This window comes from Gobio gobio (assembly GCF_949357685.1).
Source record: "Gobio gobio genome assembly, chromosome: 14".
Lineage (NCBI taxonomy): Eukaryota > Metazoa > Chordata > Actinopteri > Cypriniformes > Gobionidae > Gobio > Gobio gobio.
In genome coordinates, this window is record NC_137107.1 from 22,460,971 (window position 1) to 22,480,366 (window position 19,396).

The 19,396-nt window shown below is 38.8% G+C and overlaps 2 protein-coding genes across 7 annotated transcripts in view; one reads left to right on the forward strand and one right to left on the reverse strand.

Annotated features, from left to right (window-relative positions):
- LOC307137721 (zona pellucida sperm-binding protein 4-like) overlaps positions 1–19,396 on the reverse strand; it is a 28,548-nt gene that overhangs the window by 7,643 nt on the left and 1,509 nt on the right. The gene's annotated exons all lie outside the window — the stretch shown is intronic.
- On the forward strand, positions 4,655–17,709 carry LOC307137718 (uncharacterized protein). 5 transcript variants are annotated; one of them, XM_079835574.1, is made up of 4 exons: positions 4,655–5,115; positions 6,045–6,699; positions 12,313–12,414; positions 15,737–17,709. In XM_079835574.1, the coding sequence occupies exons 2-4, from the start codon at positions 6,639–6,641 to the stop codon at positions 16,549–16,551; spliced, it is 978 nt and encodes a 325-aa protein (XP_079691700.1). In that variant the 5' UTR covers positions 4,655–5,115; positions 6,045–6,638; the 3' UTR covers positions 16,552–17,709. The 5 variants fall into 5 exon arrangements, with proteins under 5 accessions (XP_079691700.1, XP_079691702.1, XP_079691699.1 ...); XM_079835576.1 differs by lacking the exon at positions 4,655–5,115 and having other exon boundaries at positions 6,578–6,699; positions 12,129–12,461; XM_079835573.1 differs by lacking the exon at positions 4,655–5,115 and having other exon boundaries at positions 6,578–6,699; positions 12,129–12,414.

Below are 19,396 nucleotides of genomic sequence, written 5' to 3' on the forward strand. Positions count from 1 at the left end.
AGGCTATCGCATGTTAGGATGCTGCAGGTGGCGGATCATTTATATATAGTAAAAAGCAAAAGACAGTATGGAAATTGAAATCTACACTACACTACACCTTTATAATATTCAAACCTCTTGTGATGATACATCGACTTACAATAGGTTGAATGACACGTCTGCCATAGCCTGACGGGGTCTGTATCGTTTTTAATCGTACTTTTAAACTTCGGGTTTCGGGTAGTAACCCGAGAAAAAAAAGAACTACAAAATTCGTCACTTCCACCACCACCCCCACTTCCTTAAATTCGGACGTGCGAGCCCAACTATCATTTGTTTGCCGAATGTTATAGTCATGGCTGAAGCAGCACAGAAAAATAAGAAAGCAAAGGTTTTGTCGGAGGAAAGCAAAAAGAGGAAACGATAAAGTGATCGGATTAAAGGCAGGACGAGGATCAACATTGGGCCAGCGTTTGCTCGTTGGCGTGAGCTGAAGAAGGAGGGGCTACATTCTTGCAAGTAAATACGTAAGACGTACAAAATCATATTTTAGGATACCTAGCATGTCTGTGATATTGGTTTATTTGTCTTGCCTCAAGCTATAATGCAAATCGATTTTTCAAATTTGCAGATTCATCTATGGTAGCTTGATATTATAATATTGACGATATATGGTTATTACCTACCACTCAAACATTGAATTGAAGTATCATATAGATTCTGTAAAACGGGAACCAATAGACTAGGCTACTATAATGACGCTGGCTTGTAAACGTGAGCATCGCGATCATTTGGCGTTTGAAAAAAAATAAAACCCATGAAATTATATTCATATGACATGCTGAAACATATGCCACTGTAACGTTACCTGGGATGAAGACATTTCACACGCGACGCAAGCAGAACACCTGCATGTGAACTCCTGCAGTGTTCAGGGCTATCATGGTTGTCATGTCAATAAATGCACATGCGATGCATCCCCTGATGTAGAATGACAGTTTACGACAGTAGTAGAGGACAATACTGTTTCCCAACTGTAGGGGGACCCCGAGAGCAAAACCTACCTAGTGCTGCTTTAACAATTTGAGAATAAGTATAACAATAATAATAGTTTGCACGGTTTGATGTTATACGAGCGACCGTTAGATTTAATCACCATTGGTTGAGCAATTTATTGTAATGTTTTGTTCCCAAAAGTGGCAGACATGTTGCTTACTTGTTCAGATGAACTTTCCAGTGAATATTCTTATTTAGGCGATACTCCAAGACATAGAATTCAACTCGCGCACAGACGATAACTCCGCAAATAACTGCAACTGCAGGTTTCAAACAGAGATGGCGACAGAGAGGAAAAACTTACGGACTGCAGCTTTAACGATATTGACACTAGTCAGAGGAACTTTGAATTAAATTGGTGCGGTATCCTGTTAGATATACATCAACCATGCCTGTTGACAGTTCTGTTCTGTAGGGAAGGGTATGAAAAGTGCTCACATCCCCTGCACAGCCTGGAACATAACATTTATATCCATGATCTGCCGTTTTCACTATATTGTCCTCATCTTCACAATACCTGCAGAACTTCTGATGATTCCGTTGTGCAGGTCCACGTTAATACTGCCTGTCCTAAAACATGGGCTGGTATATATGCAAATTCGGGGGTGTAAATTAATGATCCCGACTGTTACGTCACAGTCGGTGTTATGTTGGGATTCGCCCGTTTTCTGCACACACAAGATTTACATATGAAGGAGGAAACAATGGTGTTTGAGGCTCATGGTACGTTAGTTCCATGTACAGAACTCTTATTATTCAACTATGCGCGTGCACGGATAATTTTTTTTTCATAAATACTGCAGTATTCCCCCAAAAAAATTCCATTTTGATTTCATGGTGACTTTAAATGCAGATGGAGCAGTCATACATGATTCAGATCTGTGCTGGAAATGAAAGGAACGTGTGAATCTCTCCAACGCTGAGAGTTGCTGCCAGTACAAGATGGCTATAAGTATGAGAATATATCAGCTCGGTGTGACTGTAGTTCACTGAGGGCAACACAGTTCAGTTTGTGGCATGATTCGCATGTGTTACCATGGTTTTCTGTCTTTCAGCACTCACTGCCCGTGCTATTACAGTCCTTATTATAAAGCTCCATAATTCTCCTGTATTCCCTCTTGTCACTCATTTTGTTCTTCCTTCATGTGACTCAGGTCGACCTACTTAGCACAGAAGACTCTGCCCCCCTGTCTTTATGAATATTATTCTCTATGTCTTATATGATTCATCTTTTCCAAACCCTCATTCTCCTATCTTCCTCTTAACAATTTTTGTCTATCATTCCATATCTCCTAGCCTGGATGCCAGCCGAACTTAGCCCCGCCCACAACATTTTTACTCGGGCAGTTCGGTCTGGACTAGAGCCCTGCGCGGGACTGTTTTCTTCATCCCGCTCCCGCCCGCACCCGCCAAATTTCTGACCATTACCGCCCGCTCCCGCAACGTATGTGTTACACTCCCGCCCGCTCCCGCAATATATGTATGTCCACTCCCGCCCGCACCCGCAAAACTCTGAGAATTTATTCCCGCACAATAATAGAGATGCATTGATTTTGTGTCTTCTCCCGTCCCGCAGGGAAAAAAAACACGTATTTGTATTGATATTATTAAAGAGATTCATGGGGTTGTTTGTTTCGTTTCCCTGGCCTGCATGTAAAAAAAAAAAAAAGACAAATACATTCAAATATAATTTCGTTTTTATCAAAAACTTTGCACATAAAAATAGACTGCTTTGCAAAACAGAAAAACAGATTGAGAAACAAAAAACAGATCCCAATTCGTCGGTCAGTTCCGACATACGTCGAACGTGACCGACTGAAAGGAAACCTGAGAAAACATGCTTCAACAGAACGTAATGTGAACACAAAATAGCAAACGGACATTTAGAAACAATCAATTTCCACTCACTAAACTTCTATTGTTTGTCAAAAACACCAAACAACTTGACCTGCAGGGAGTGCTGAGCGTTTTTGGTGAGGTATGATCAAGTAGCTATGTATTTGCCAGCTGCGCAATATGTGGATACATATAACGTTATACCGCATGATTTTGCCTACCAAAACAATTGAGAAACTTCTCCAAATGTCAGACTTTCCTTGCTTAGCTTTTGTGCTTTAAATACCTCGTTTGAGGTTCTTTTCTACATCATCTATTGACATCTTCTCCATCATGTCGTTAGGCAACCTCCTTATCCCGCCGATTCCCGCTGTGTTTTTTTTAGCCGCCCATTCCGCCCGCAGCAAAATTCAAACCGGCCGCTCCCGCGAGATTTGCGTTGGGTCCCGCGGGACTCAATCCCAATGCAGCCCTCTAGTCTGGACTTTCTCCGTAGAGAAGTAATTATGCCCGAACAGAAACTGTTCGGACCAATGAAATTGTCAGTACGGGCTTTAGACGATGATGGACAGATGATCAACAGTATCAGCTTGGGTTCAATTTGTTCTAATCCTAAACGGAGAACTTGTTGTATATGCATTCACCTTTACTATTTCTCTCAGAAATGATGATCGTGTTGGTAAGTACTCTGTGTATCCTTAAATTATTTTTTTACAACACCGGCAAAGATCGTTTACACTCACCTTTTTCTTCTAACGTAACTTATGCTGCCTTCACGTGCTATCGGAATTATCGTAAATACGAGTTTCCGAGGTAAAAATTGCACATGAACTCCCCCACATTCTGAAACTTGAATGCAATGAGCTCGTAATCACAACTTCAGAAGTCGGAATTATCAAATTTCCGATAGCACGTGAAGGCAGCATTATTCCAGCGTGCGTGCAGACAGGGTTGCCAAGTTTTTACAACAAAACCGCCCAATTGCTAACGTTCCTCAAAACTAGCCAAAAACAAAAAAAAAAAAAAAAGGCATTTGGGGGGTAAAATATGTGTTATTTTGGCAGGGCTGGCAGCTAAAAATCGCATTCCTGGGTCTGTATATCACATAATTAGGGTCGCTTCAACCTGCGGACATGGCAACACAGTGCAGTTGAGTTCAGTTGACATTTGACAACTAACGTTGTGCGTCGCTCCGTTGCTCTGATTGGTTGTAGGTCTATCCAATTGAGGTCTTTCCTGGTTCGGTTGAAACACGCCCCATAATCACAGCCCAACGGAGCAGTATCAGACTCATTTTCTGACTAGAATTGAGTATGACGACGTCAGGCTACATATCTCCCAAAACAGCATTTAGAAGTACTCATAAATGAACATTTTGGACAAATGGTCACAGGCACAAAGGAGGTTCAATTGAGCTGAACGCTTACTAAAAAAAAAAAACCTCAGATAATTATTTCAAACAATTTCAAGAGCTCTAATTAATTTTTAGCTCTAATTAATCCATCAATTTGCTCTAGTTTGACCAATTTAGGCCGTTCAGGCTGTGAGCAGTTGCTGGCATGAGAGGTGTGCATTATTGCATTGATCATCCAATTACAGTGAAGTGGAAGCATTGCCTCCTCTCATGTGAGGTTTTTAATCTGTATTTAATTTTGCATTTGCTATACATTTGTCCATTGGTGTCACTGTTGGACAGATGTACTTAATTGTAAAACTCTCTTTCATCTAATATTCTAAATATTTGTTGTATTTTTGTATTTTGACAGCTGATTTTTTTTTTTTTGAGGAACCACTGATTTCCAGAGCCATTGATTTTTGCTGTATTTTGATTTTGAACATTACACATTAATGATAAAAACAGTGTTGGGGAAAGTTACTTTTAAAATTAATGCATTACAATAACTAATTATGTTACTTAGTTACTTTTTTGTGAAAAGTAATTTGATACAATGTACACTTTGTGTTGTTTTTTAATTTTCAATTTTTGGGAGTCCCATGCATTATATGGACTATTGGGCTTATTACCATTATTTTTCAAATAATGTATATATATATTTTTTCAAATTTTTTAAAAAGTCAAATACATCTGGAGTCAGCATGAGGGCAGATATGAGAGAATCTTTTATTTTTGGGTGGAGTATTTAAGAGGACATTGCATGTGTTCTTAGATATGTTCAAATCTTTGATAATTAATTAAATATCATTCAATTTACATTTTCAATAAATAAATATCTATGGAAGCTTGTTTCCGCCCACTAAATAGAAAAACGGTAATTGCAAAAAAAATTCTCACAATTATGAGTGTATATCTCACAATTCTGACATTTTTTTCCTCACAATTATGAGTGTATATCTCACAATTCTGATTTTTTTTTCTCTCGCAATTCTCCAAAAAGTCAGAACTGTGAGATAAAAAATTATCTTTTAAATTGTTCGGGGCAGAAACAAGCTTCCATAGGTATCGTGTGTCCCAGTGGCAGTGCTTTCTTTGACCAGTCCATCCTTGAGTCAGGGTTATTACAGTTACCTCAAATTAAAATCATCATTTTCATTATTTGAAATAAGTTAAACATTAACTGAAATAAATAAATATAAATAAATAAAAAAAGTATTTTATTTCAGCTAGTTGCCAAGACAACATGTATTCATTTTCATTTAGTTCAACCTGATTTGCTAAAAATAATAATAATAATAATAAAAATAAAATGTATATATAGTTATACAAGATAGTCCACACAGCTTAAAAGCTAATATATTAAAGCTAATATAATATAAAAACAAAACATTTTATCAGTGTTCTTCTTTCATTCCAAAACATAATATTGTAATTTTTACTGCACTATGTTTCATATTGAATATAATTTAATACTTATTTACATAAAAAATGTAGTACTGTATACTTTTACTAAGTAAAAGTATAATTCAAAGTTTTACCTGAGTAAAAGTAAGAAAGTAGCCTACTACATTTTTTATGTAATTAAGTATTAAAGTTTAAAAAAAAACCTTTTATTTATGAAACGTAGTGCAGTAAGAAGTACGACATTAATCTTCGGAATGAAGTGCAGTAAAAGTTTTCCAAAGAAAAACTGTGATAAAGTACATATACTTGAAATATGTACTTGAGTATAATTAAAGAATACTTCACTACTCTCCGCCTCTGGTTAGGTTCATAGTTTTGTTTGTGATTTGATTCAGTTTTGTTCTTTCTCTGTAATTATTTGATCTGATTTCCTAATTTCCTAGTTTGTCACCATTACACATTAATGAATCATTCTGTTCAGCTGGTCTCGATTAGTTCCCTTTGTTTGCTCCTTGTATTTAAACCCTGTTTTTCATTCTGTTCCTTGTCTGGTATTGACAAGGAGTGTAGTTGCCCTGTTTATTTTTCTCCAAGACTATTAAAAAAAGACTTTCTGCATTCATTCTGAGTTGTGTGTGTTATATACAATGAGTTGTGTGTGCTATGACAATATCTCAATAATAACACTGCCTTAAGTGGAGTGAATCCGATCAGAGCAGAGCAAATCATTGTCATTTGACCTCTGACCAGAAGTGAGATAAATGGAAAGGGATTATATTGAATTAAACAGGGCTGGTCTGTAAACGTGCCTATTTCCAAACTGCTCCACCTTCAAAACAACCTCCTCCCTCTCAACACGTCCCTCCCTTTCACTCCCCCTCTCTCTTACTCACACCCTTCCTTGTCAGACAAACACTTTTAAGACTGAACATGATGTTTGTGGATTGAACAGGACAGTATACCTTTTATGAAGCTTATGTTGACGGTATCCAACGTGGAATATACAGAACAACAATCTACCATCACAGGTAACGGACTTTACACAACAAAAATATGTTTATTTATCATGTGTATCAAGTACACTCTCAGGAAAAAAGGTAAAGCTGTCACTAGGGCGGTACCCTTTTAAAACGTACACCTTTGTACAATATTAGTACATAAATGATACTAGAACCTAAAGGATTTCGTCCCAGTGATAGCTTTGGTACCTTTTTTTTTAGAGTGTTTTGTTCATAGGCAGATAAATTAACTATAGGGAAATACAAAGTCAGTTTGGCTTGAGAAAGCCTATAGCATACAAGAGACAACTAAGTGTATTTTTTCACAGGTTGTGGGGAATCGATCCCTATACAGTTGTGTTGTGTTATATTGACGCTCACAAGTTTACTGCCCTTCCACTGTATGAAAGCAACATGAACATGATGAAAGGTCATTGAGGGCTCAATTTACCTGCAGACGGAGCTATATATAGCTGTACAAACACTCTCTTCACTCAAGATAAGGGCACCATTCAGCGAATCAAGGTCAAAAAATAGAGGCATATCTCTAAAATTACAGATAAATCGACTTGCTTATTTCCTCTTTGTAAAAAAAAACTATGAATGACAAGACTGCTGACTTGGTATCAGGAATGGACCAATGTGGTCACACTTTATATCAGGTGGCCTTAACTACTATTGACTTAAGGAACACACCGACTTTTTGGGACATTAGCTTATTCACCGTATCCCCCAGAGTTACATAAGTTCATAGTAACATACAATTTTCATAACTCTGTCTGACGCACCCACCGCTAGCCTAGCTTAGCACAAAGACTGGAGGTAAACGGCTCCAGCTAGCCTACTGCTCAATAAGTGACAAAATAACGCCAACATTTTCCTATTTACATGTTGTGATGTGTATAGTCACAGCGCGTACAAATAGATAGTTACTAGATAGTTTACAATCATGGGTGTTCGCTGTATTGTAAAGAACTGCGACAATGTACAGGGGAGAAAATGTAATACCATGATATAGAATTCAAATCCAAAACGCTGATCTGATGAATCTATAGAGACAGAGCGACACGCGTCATAATCTGAAGACCACGCCCACCAGGGGGGAAAACAATCGAACGCTCTCCATTGACTTTGCATTGCGTGAAGCTGCCTCCTTGTCATTTCGGACTTACAACAAAAAACAGAACAATGTCTAAAAGCGGATATGTGACAAAGTGTACTGCAAACAAGCTAAACAAAACCCAGAAGTTTTTAATAAGCTGTTGACCCAAAAAACGAACGTTTAAGGACAAAAAAGTGGATACAGGCCATTGAGACAGAGCGCGACACGTTATATTACACTGAGAAGTACACCCACTAGAGGGGAACATAGGGAGCCCCGTACATGACATGCAAGAAAAAAAAAGTAAAGCGTGCGCACAAGTTACTAATTCGTTCCCTCGATTTATAAATCATGCGCACGATTTACTATTTCGTTCCCTCTATTTATAAATCGTGTGCACGTTTTACTAATTTGTTCCCTCAAATTGCTAAATCGTGCACACGATTTACTAATTCGTTCCCTCAATTTATAAATAATGCGCATGATTTAGCAAATCGAGGGAACGAATTAGTAAAACGTGCGCACGCTTTATAAATCGAGGGAACGAAATAGTAAATCGTGCGCACGATTTAGCCTACTAGTTTTTTACTGCATGTCATGTGCGGAGCTCCGTAGGAACGTAATCAGCGACAGGAAATAAAATATATAAACCTGACATTTGGATATTTGACTTAACAGTGACAAAATGTTTACTGCACACATAGGTATACTGAGTGTCAGGATCCCAAAATGTACCCATTCTTCCTGCTGAAGCGTCACGTTTTACTGCCTTTATCCACTTTTGTCTCCTTAAACTCTCGTTTTTTTAGGTCGACAGCTGATAAAAAACTTATTTCTGTGTTTTGTAGCTTGTTTGCTGTACACTTTGCTGTACACTGTTCACATTTCAGCTTTTACACATTGTTCTGTTTTTTGTTATAAGTCCGAAATGACAAGGATGCAGCCTCACGCAATGCAAAGTCAATGGAGAGGGTTGGATTGTCAAAACGATATGGTTCTGGATTTTGGTTTGATACCAAGTAAAAATTTTCTGACAATTTCTCAAAGTCAGCCATGATGAACAGTTTCGTTAGTTACTAGCTTCCTTGTCTCGTTGGTTTTGTTGACGGAAGTAACAACAGGGCTTCTCAGGTGCTGCGAGCAAATCACTCCGCACTCCGCAGAAGTAGAGCAGTGCTGCGCCTTCTGAGAATATAGTTCCCAGTATGTATACGTTACGGTTTATAAGATGGCTGTGTATCATATAACCTTGTTATTTGTACGCGCTATGACTATACACATCACAACATGTAAATAGGAAAATGGTGTTATTTTGTCACATATTTAGCAGTAGGCTAGCTGGAGCCGTTTACTTCCAGTCTTTGTGCTAAGCTAGGCTAGCGGTGGGTGCGTCAGACGGAGATGAAAATGGTATGTATGGACTTCTCTTACTCTGGGGGATAGGGTGAATAAGCTAAGTCCCAAAAAGTTGGCGTGTTCCTTTAACCATGTTAGTGCATTGTAATTAGCCTACATTTAAACTATACTTGCATTTACATTTCTAGTTACACTGTTAACTTTACCCCTAACCTTAACAATAACCGTAACTTTAACCCTTATAATCCTAACCCTAACACTTCACGCCTAAATGTAAATTTAGTTACACAGTAAAAAAAAAAATTTAGCTACACGGTAAATCCATAGTCTTGTAGGTATTTAATGTTAGTTCATAATAAGGCCACCTAATGTGACCAACTGAGTCTCCCACAGAATGCTAACAAATGTATTTTTAACCCTTAAAAGCGTCATTATTACATTTTCGGGTCTTCAGCGACCAGGATCTATATCTAACACGGATGGCTCTATACCTGTCGCAATAATATAAAACTCTCCTGATAGTAACAATTACAGAAGAATAAAATAAAGCATTTTGTTACCTTTTGAAGTTTGGAAGGGTTCAGTTTGAGCAGATGTTTTATACCATCATCACTGTCCTCGTCAGAGCTCATTTCCCAGTACATTCAGCATCTGGCTCATATTCGCCATCTCAAACATATTCTCAAAACTATCATTTTCAACATCTTCAAGATCAATATTTTGACCGCTGACAGCTTCCTCACCAGACCCATCATCAAGTGACAGTGACACTATTATTTGATTGTGTTCAGTGTCTTGCTCTGCAGTAAATCGCTGAGTTATTTCGAGTTTTGCTGATAATTCTTCCTATTCTTTTGTTTTCTGCCTGCTGTAACTATGAGTGAAGTCACGTCATCATTGTGAATCCGACATCTTGTGGAATAAAGGCGAATTGCACTTATTCAGTCATCAAAGATTCAATTATTGTTATGCAGAAAAAAACATACTAACTGTGAGTTCACACCGCCGCTGGTGAGAGCGTCAAAATTCGCTCTGGTCGCCCTCCAATGACGCTGTAGAAAGATTTGTGGAAGCGTTGACGTAGTTCGAAGGCTTGTTTTTTTTTACTTTATTTAAAGGGGCCAAAGCAAACAAGCATGTTGGTCGGCATTTGTGCTGACTGACCACAAATAGGGTATAACCGTATAAGTTAACCTCATGAAATCATTTTAATGTAAATGTAAAAAAAAAAAAAACAGATCGATGTAAAGAACTTAACAATTATAGTTACATGTTTGGTAACGAAATAAACCAATTAAAAGCCATTTGTGTGGTGTGGCTTTTGTGTTCATGGTTAAGTGCTAGTCTAATTTCAACATAGGAGACGTTTGCTAGCCTTGGTCTTTAATTAACATTAACATTCATTTGTGTGCAGCATACATTACAATAACTGTCCTGGTTGAAGTGCAGCATTAAGGCAATTGGTCAAATCGGTGTTGTTTTGAGTGAATTAATTGCATTCCCGCTGAAAAACAAGCGTTCTAGAGCGAAAATGTTGCCTATAAATACTAGTGTTGTGCGGCTTCTTATTAAAACCCCCCACTGCAAGATCAACCTCTCCTTCATTTTGCTTGGGAACTAATGTGGTCGGAACCAAAGTTTACAACACTCTGCTCTCTGGAATCCTCTCAAGCGGAGCACTTCTACTTTACGATTGGCTGCCGCCTGGTTGCCGCAAGTATAGGTCTCTGCAGGATTAGTAATAGGAGTTACCGGATCAGTGGGCATGGCCATCAACAGAGGGCCGTTTTCCACTGTGTTACCTGATTTGCCCACGTCACAGTGTGGGTAGGGTTTAGGGGTGGGGTCAGGTGAAGGGGATCATTTTCATTGCGTGATTTATAAACACCCATCAGTTTGAAAACACCCACAAATTTAGAAACGGCCACTTTTGTTCCGCACCTGATTTCAACTCTCTGCGATACGCCGCCGGCTTCCATTGAAAATGAATTACTTCCGGCCACTTTGACAGTCTCACAGTTACACTGTTACACACCTTGGGTCATTAGTGAGCCTATACAATTTTTACAAAACATACACTCTAAAAAAAAAAGGTTCTATATGGCACCAAAAATGGTTCTTGGCTCGTAATCATAGGGGAACCTTTTTTAGTGCTATATAGCACCAACTTTGGTGCTTCAGTGGTTCTTCAGCGGTTCTTCAGAGGTGCTATATAGCACCTTAGTCAAAGAACCGGTGAAGAACCGCTGAAGAACCACTGAAGCACCAAAATTGGTGCTATATAGCACTAAAAAAGGTTCCCCTATGATTACGAGCCAAGAACCATTTTTGGTGCCATATAGAACCTTTTTTTTTAGAGTGTAAGTGGGAAAAACAGGCATTCTTTTAGCTATACTTTTATTTTATTTTTCTTGTTATATTGTTTATAATTAATTGATTGAGGAATTCAAAGAAGGTTGATGTCTAACTTAAAAAAATTAATGAGGAGGAGGGTAGTAGTGAATGACGTCCCAGGTCACTAAATACCCGAGGTATGCGTTTAAGGGTTAAAGGTATAGTTCATCCCCAAAAATTTTGATTTTTGTCGTAACTTGCTAACTCTCAAGTTGTTCCAAACCTGTATGCGTTTCTTTCTTCTGTTGGACACAATAGAATATTATTTTGAAGAATGTCTGTAACAAGTAGGAAAAAATATGGAAGTTAATAGATGCTGTCAACTGTCTGGTTACCAACATTCTTCAAAATATCTTATTTTGTGTTCAGCAGAAGAGAGAAGCTCATACAGGTTTGGAACAACGTGAGAATGAGTAAATGATGACAGAATTTTTTATTTTTTTTTGTGAACTATACCTTTAATACTGAAACGTTAGAGTTGTAATTGATGTGTCAATCACAATCTGTTTATTATCTACCACTCTGATTTAGGAGGTTCTTTTTTTCCTATACTATTTTTCCTGTAATACAAACTTCTCCCCGTCTCCTGTTTCTTTTTCCCCATCAGTAAAATCCGTTTTGCAAATGATTCTTCGCAGCCACTGGGACAGGAATGGAGGTGCTATTTTTAGCACTGACCAAGGGAGGAGAGAGAGTGAGGCGCACGGGAGAGGGCGAGCAAGCAAACAGGCAAGAGAAAGAGGGAGGGAGAGAGACAGGGGAGAAAATCATTATTTTGTGTGTGTGTGTAGCAGTAGTTAGAGGCTCTGAGCAGAGGCAGGTGCGGAGCCAGCAGCAGGAAAAGGAGGAAGAGATCCACAGCAACTCCAGGCAGCCGGAGAGACCCCGCTCAGGTGGGACGCCACACGCGCCGCTGGCCTTAATACAAACCAGGGAAAGGGTATGGTTACATCATACTTCAGGTTTTAACATAACACAATCCGATATTTTTTATTTAGGCTTTGATTAATGAGAATTAGAGCCAGAGATTCTTTGAATTTCGCCAATTGTTGTCAGAAACGTCGACCTGCGCCGTAATGGGTAGTGTAAAACAGATTATTTTTCTTATTGCAGTTCTTTTTCTTCCTTCATAGAATGGTGTTGGAGCATTTGGGAACTGGGAAAGCGTGTTTAGTCAACAAAAAATTAGTTGAAAATAGGGGTGGGTGGGAATTGGTGCTGGGTTGTTTACATTGGTCCGCCACAATAAAGAGGGGTTTCAGATGATTTGGGCAGGGGGTGACAGGGGGTGGGGAGGAGCTGCTTCATGGTGTGTGTGTGTGTGTGTGTGTGTGTGTGTGTGTGTGTGTGTGTGTGTGTGTGCGCGCTCTCCGATTGCTATGAAATCTGAGCACAGCCTGGGATGTGATGGGAAGAGGCGTTGCCATGGAGACTGGGCTTGCACATATTCCAGAAACCAATCCCTCCCATTATATACATTGATTTCTGGCATTTACTGTACAGCGCATCATTACGGAAGGATTGAGCAGGTAATAACTTCTGAAATGATGCTGTTATTAATTATGAATACAGAAGTAATGTGGGTCATTATTAGTGTCAAAGGCAACACGAGATGCATTAGAGGTTTGTGAGTGATGCTGGTGAATTTGATATGTTTGTAACAATGATTGGTAACGTGTAATTTGTTAACATTAGTTATGAGCTAACAATGAAAAATACTTCTAAAGCAAAAAGTTGTATCTGCTAGTATAATTTAGTGACCTGGTTTAACCTGAGCTAACAATGTATTTTTAACTAACATTAAAAAAGATTAATAAACAGGCTGTATGTATTGCTTATTATTAGTTAATGCCTTAACTAATGTTTACTAAATTAACCTTATTTTAAACCAAATGATATGCTGGTTGCGAATTGCAAATATTTGTTATTATGGTTCTTTTGAGAAATTTGTATTATTCAGTTATTTTTCTTAATTGCTAAATTATTCATAATTGTATTATTGCTTTTTCCTAGCAGGATGATAATAATAATTAGGAATATTTCAGTTAACATGACATGACGGATTCCTGTCTTGAGTATATCATATACAAATGGGTTTACAGTGAATTATATTAATTAATAATATTGTATATAAATGATGTGGTGTATTTGGTTGCATTTTATTTGTGATTTCATTGGAACAGTTTGAGATGAAATGGCATGTTTGTGGCATGATGTGTGGGGGCAGCGCTCCGTGCCGAACACTGCCGCCCTGTGCTGCCTATGACCACAGCTGATTTGAGAGAACAATACTTCATGTAACAAACCTTAATGTTTTTAAGATTAAGAGATTAGTGGTCACATTCATCGTTTACCGGGCAAAATTGAGTCATTTCAATAGGAATCCATGCAACGGGTTCAAACTAGTCATGCCACGTCACGTTATTGACCAACAGAAAGCTGCTTGGGTTGAAAGTGACTTCTGTATGAACTGTGATTCATACATACAGCACTACACTATTGACGATATTTGACTGTTTTTGCCCTCGAATTTCACTAATGACCACACCTTTAAGCACAAAGTCTCCATTTGCTCTCTGTTTATTCTAATTGCTTATGTCAAAGCAACTAATCTTAAAGTAATCAGTGAGTAGTTAGTTAAAGGGTTAGTTTACCCAAAAATGAAAATTCTGTCATTAATTACCCGTAAGACTTTTGTTCATCTTCGGAAAAAAAAAAATTAAGACATTTTTGTTGAAATCCGATGGCTCAGAAAGCACCACGACGTATGCGCAAGAATTTGACGTAGAGCCGCCCCCTGGCATCCAGGAAATGCACACTTTAGCACCATTTTGAGCACTACGCCAAGACCTAAAGCACAATCAATGTAGAATTCAACAGCTTAAATTTGGCGCGTCTTTCTCTGCTAAGTTCCTTGCTTCCAGGTCATGTGTCAGAACGCCGGCTCTACATCATATTCTCGCACATGCGTCGTGGTGCTTCGTGAGTTCACGTCAGAGGCCCAGACGGAAGACAAGAACTTGTTGAATAAAGTCGTTATTTTCATTTTTTTTTTTTAATATCTTAATTTGTGTTCCAAAGATGAACAAAGGTCTTACGGGTGTCGAAAGACATAAGGGTAAGTAATTAATGACACCGTTTTCATTTTTGGGTGAACTAACCCTTTAACATGAACTTAGAATAAAAAAATTACTAAAATATGTATTAGTCTTAGTTAATTTTAACATTTACTAACACATTAAAGTAAAAAGTTGATTCTGTTAATATTATTTAATGGACCTGAGCTAACAATTAATTTTAATTAAAAAGGATTAAAGGTTTAGTTCAAACAAAAATGAAAAAATATCACACAATTATTTATATAATCTATATAATTATTGATATAATTATATAATCACCTTCAAGCCATTTTACAATAAAAAAAGCCTTTTTTTAAAGATTTATACATTTCAATAGTAAAATTCCATCAAATTTAATTTAATAATCCTTACGAATATTAATTGAATAATTAAATTATCAATTAAAATTGAAAAAAAAAATAGCAATAATGAGTGAATGGCCTTCTGAAGAGAAGAGATGCGTTTTTGTAAGACAAATATACATATTTATATCTTTATAAACTATAATCACTGGCTTCCAGTAACGGTCATACGCAAGTCAAGTTTTTGGCAGAAGAGTGAGATCTGACCCGACGCACAACATAGGATGTAAGACGGTGGTCCAGTGGGTTAAACCATGGATCTGATATGCAGAAGGTTGCTGGTTTGATCCCAGCGGTCACCACCAGTGTGTCCTTGAGCAAGGCACTTTACTCCACGTTGCTCCAGTGGGATTGTCCTTGTAATAAGGGCACTGTAAGTCGCTTTGGATAAAAGCGTCTGCCAAATGCGTAAATGTAAATGTCAGAGTAGTTTAGCTGAGAGTAGACGCCTCTTGTGGTTCAAACAAATAGTTGCCCAAACTCAACCTTGTCTTCTCTTATATCAAAATCCTCGCTTTAGACTTCATGACCGGTGTTTTGTTTTGCTCTATCCTCTGTGCTTCCACGTTTGTCAGTATGTATAATACTGTAGCAAATGTCTTGCTCATTTTTAATGTCGTTAGTTAAAGCATGTTATCTAATGGGACCACCATATTGTAAAGTGTTATCATGAAATACTATGTATCATTTTTCTTTCCTATTTATTTAATGACACACTATTTCCGCTTTTACAGTCATGCGTCCCAGGTCCAGATTACTGGCTAAACGGGGCCTCCCCACCATCAGGGAGGGCTATGAGGAGCTGGTGCAGGACCTGAACCAGACCAACAGCCAACACACCACCACACAGGACTACTTCCTCTCCATCTGCCATCTGGCCCGGCCTACCTTCCCTCTGCATGAGCCCGACTGTGACATCCTCTCCATCGGCCCTTTGGATTCCTCAAAGCCCTGCCTACGACTGCACCGCCTGCGGCAGCATCTGCAGCCTCCACAGCCCCACACCTCCACAAGCAACGACCAAACATTTGAACATGTTAATAAAGAAAAAGAGACCACCAGATCTGCTCCATCAGAACCACTGCAGGCCCAAGCCGCCCCAGAGGAGGACGACGGATGCCGAGGTGACGTCCCCAGCACTGCAGATCCGCTGGAGTTCCTCTACAGCCACAGAGGTGCGCTAGCGCTCTCCACCAGAAGGGGGAGCATTCCTCCGCGTCGGCCACGCAGTGACACCTTCCCGTGTTCCTCGGCACCCACCGCCCCGCGCAAGAGCAGCTGCCCAGAGCTTTGCCTGGCTGAGACAGTCACTGCAGCGACGGTCCTGCAGCGGTCACCTCTCAGCAGGAAGAAGCTGGACGACGGCGGTGGCCTGGCTGCGCGCAGCGTTCCCAACAAGCTTGACGGCGCCCCTGCTGGTTGGAGGGGAAAGAGCAGTCACTGCATGGACAAACAGACCATAGTGTCCCACTGGATCGCAGAATGCCGCAGCGCGTGGAAGGAAGCCCGCATTCGCGCGTGCATGCTGCCCGCAATTGCCGAGAAATAAAAAATCTCTTTCCGGTGGGGCTAAACATCACGTAGAGTAGCGTGGATTGTTTTGGAATTATGACTTTGCACTTCAGGTTTATATGCATATACATTTTTGGTGTGTTTTGAAACCCGTAACCCTATAGATGGTGCCATGTCGATACCACACCATAGTGTAGAGTTACCATGAATGTCAATTATAAGACTGAGTCAGTCCAGTAATGTCCAGTCGTGATCAATAAATACATTGATTGTTGGATGCCTTTAACATTGTTTAGTGAGATTTTGCAGTTCTAATATACAATTGCAATTGCCATTCTAATATACGCAACACAGTGTAGTTTAAAGGATAAAAGGTACAGCAATGCATAATATTCACAGATAAGTGTCCTCAACAATATTTAGCTGGGACGTCATCCGGGTTTTAGCACATTTGCATATTAGGTAGCTACCGTGATGCAGAATGCCATGCTTCCTTGAAATATTATTGAACATGCGAAACAGGTTCAGCAGAAGATCTGACTTGGATTAGGGCGCCTTTCTCTGAGATAGTATGTCCCACTATTATTTATATATAATAGATGGTTCACTTTAATGTACTGGTATTTAAACAAAAAGCTATAATAATTCCATCTTCTGATAACAAAGGAAAAATGACATGAGATCATTTTGAAAACAGCCATTATGTTTGTTTTCAGGATCTTGTTTTGCAGTTTAAAAATGGAACATGGTGTAGCAAATGTAGAGTGAACTGGATAATCTGGTTGGAGGATAAATAATTGAATGTCCTGGTAATGAATCACCTTTGTTCAACAACAGACCATAAAATCTGACCTACATCATTTTGATATTCACATGTATGGCAAAAGGCCAACGTAGAACTGCACTGTTATCCTGACTGTTTGTACACACCAAGAAAATCTGGTTTTCTCTGCATTGATTTGGTGTTTAAGTATTTTGAGAGTCTCACTGTTAAAAGATCAATTAGTACAGTTGCATGTGAATTTGTAAATTATTTTGTATTCATGCATAAGAAATTTCTTTGAATTATTATTATGGATGTAATGATTTGAGAGAAACTGTATATTACACTATATGAGAAATCTGTTGTTTGTACATTTTCAGCAACCTTTTTCCCCCACTTTTTTAAATTAATAAAATGTCTGTGTTTTATGTATGGATTTTGTGTGTGTGTGTGTGTGTGTGTGTGGTGGGTTGGGTTCTATCAACTAGATTAAAAATTACAGTAAGTCTTCTTAGACCATTAAAAATCTATTCCATTCGCTATTATATTGATCAGGCAAAACCTGTTAACCTGATGACTCTTATAACCTATTATTTATATCAATACATTTAAATCAGTTTAATTGATCAACAGAAAAAGCTAATGAGCATTATGATTTCGCATGTGGACGAATTATTACTAATTCGGTCATGACAATTCTCGGGAGATTGGTATGGTAATAGAGAATGGTATGGTATTGGTAATGGCAATGCTAATGCATTTGGTGTTAGCAGAATAGATCTGCTATGCTGCTATTGCAGAGCAAGTACTGAGACTTGCTACTGCCTATAGATTCACAGTTGCTGTGAGCATGTACGACATGCTGCTGCTGCACATGTAACATACATGAATTAACCCCGTAGCCAGGGTTGCCAGGTTTTCACAACAAAACCCGCCCAATTGTGACTCAAAACTAGCCCAAAACAAGCCCAATCGCGTTTCAGGGGAGCTTCTCCGGTAAAAATCGCATTTGGGAGGTAAAATATGTGTTTTTTTGGCATGGTTGCCTAATAAAATTTGCATTCCCGGGGCTAAATATCACATAATTGGGGTCGCTTCAACCCGCGGACATGAAAAACAGCCCGCACCAACAGTGTTGAAGTAGCCCAATTCCGCGGGAAAACCGCAGACTTGGCAACACTGCTCGTAGCAGATCTATACAGGTGGAGCTGGGGAAGGTGGAGGGTTTACTGCTAAAACACAGCAGTGAACTGCTTCTTTTAAATACAAGATAGTATGATAATGCTGTGGTGAAATTGCCCTTACTGGTGCCATACATTTATTTTTAAAACACATTTAAATACAACACATGTTGTTCTTAAGTGTTACTTTCAGCTTTGGTTACAATAAAGGTGGTCAAATGGATCTAAATGTTTTTATTTAACCAAAAACTCAAAACAAAACACTCAAGATACTTAAGTCGGACATTCAGCGTGTGAACTCGGGGTACATCGATCAACCCCAACCTCAGCGAGATGTGTCATTTGATGTCACTTCCAAGATGACGGCAAGTCCTGCTTCCAATTAGCATAAACGTAAAAACAAACTTTAACATTAGACATTAAGTTTATGTTATATGCCTTCGTTTTTCGATTTTATGTTGTTGATATTCTGTTTTTGCCATAGTTGACACAAAAACACGATATGCTCTCGTTGCGTGGTGGCGACATCATGAGGTCAGCGTGAATGTGACCTCTGATCGCCTGGAGGTCTGAAGTGGGACATTTAATTTGGGATATTACCACGTCTAACCTAATCTGGAATGCAGCATTAGACTAGACTCAACTGGAACAGAACAACTGGTAAATCAGATGAGAAAAGACAGCTAGTAAACTGAAAGCAGGGCTTTATAGTCAGGCAAACTAATCAATGAAATGAACAACAGGTGTACATGATAATCAAATCAAATAGAAATCATAGAAACAAATACAAACCCAGTAAACGAAAAAAGAACTAGAACATGTGCAAAAATAAAAACAAATACAGGCAAGATAGCACATGACAAAACAAACCACAACTCTGCACAGCTGCACAGATTCATAAACCATCAAATAAACATCAATCAATGATACAATTTAAG

Bases quoted from the DNA above. Each gene is read 5' to 3' on its own strand.
- LOC307137718 (XM_079835573.1), top strand. From the start codon at position 12,174: ATGGAGGTGCTATTTTTAGCACTGACCAAGGGAGGAGAGAGAGTGAGG. The intron at 12,415-15,736 runs GTGGGACGCCAC...CCGCTTTTACAG, and splicing joins GCCGGAGAGACCCCGCTCAG to TCATGCGTCCCAGGTCCAGA.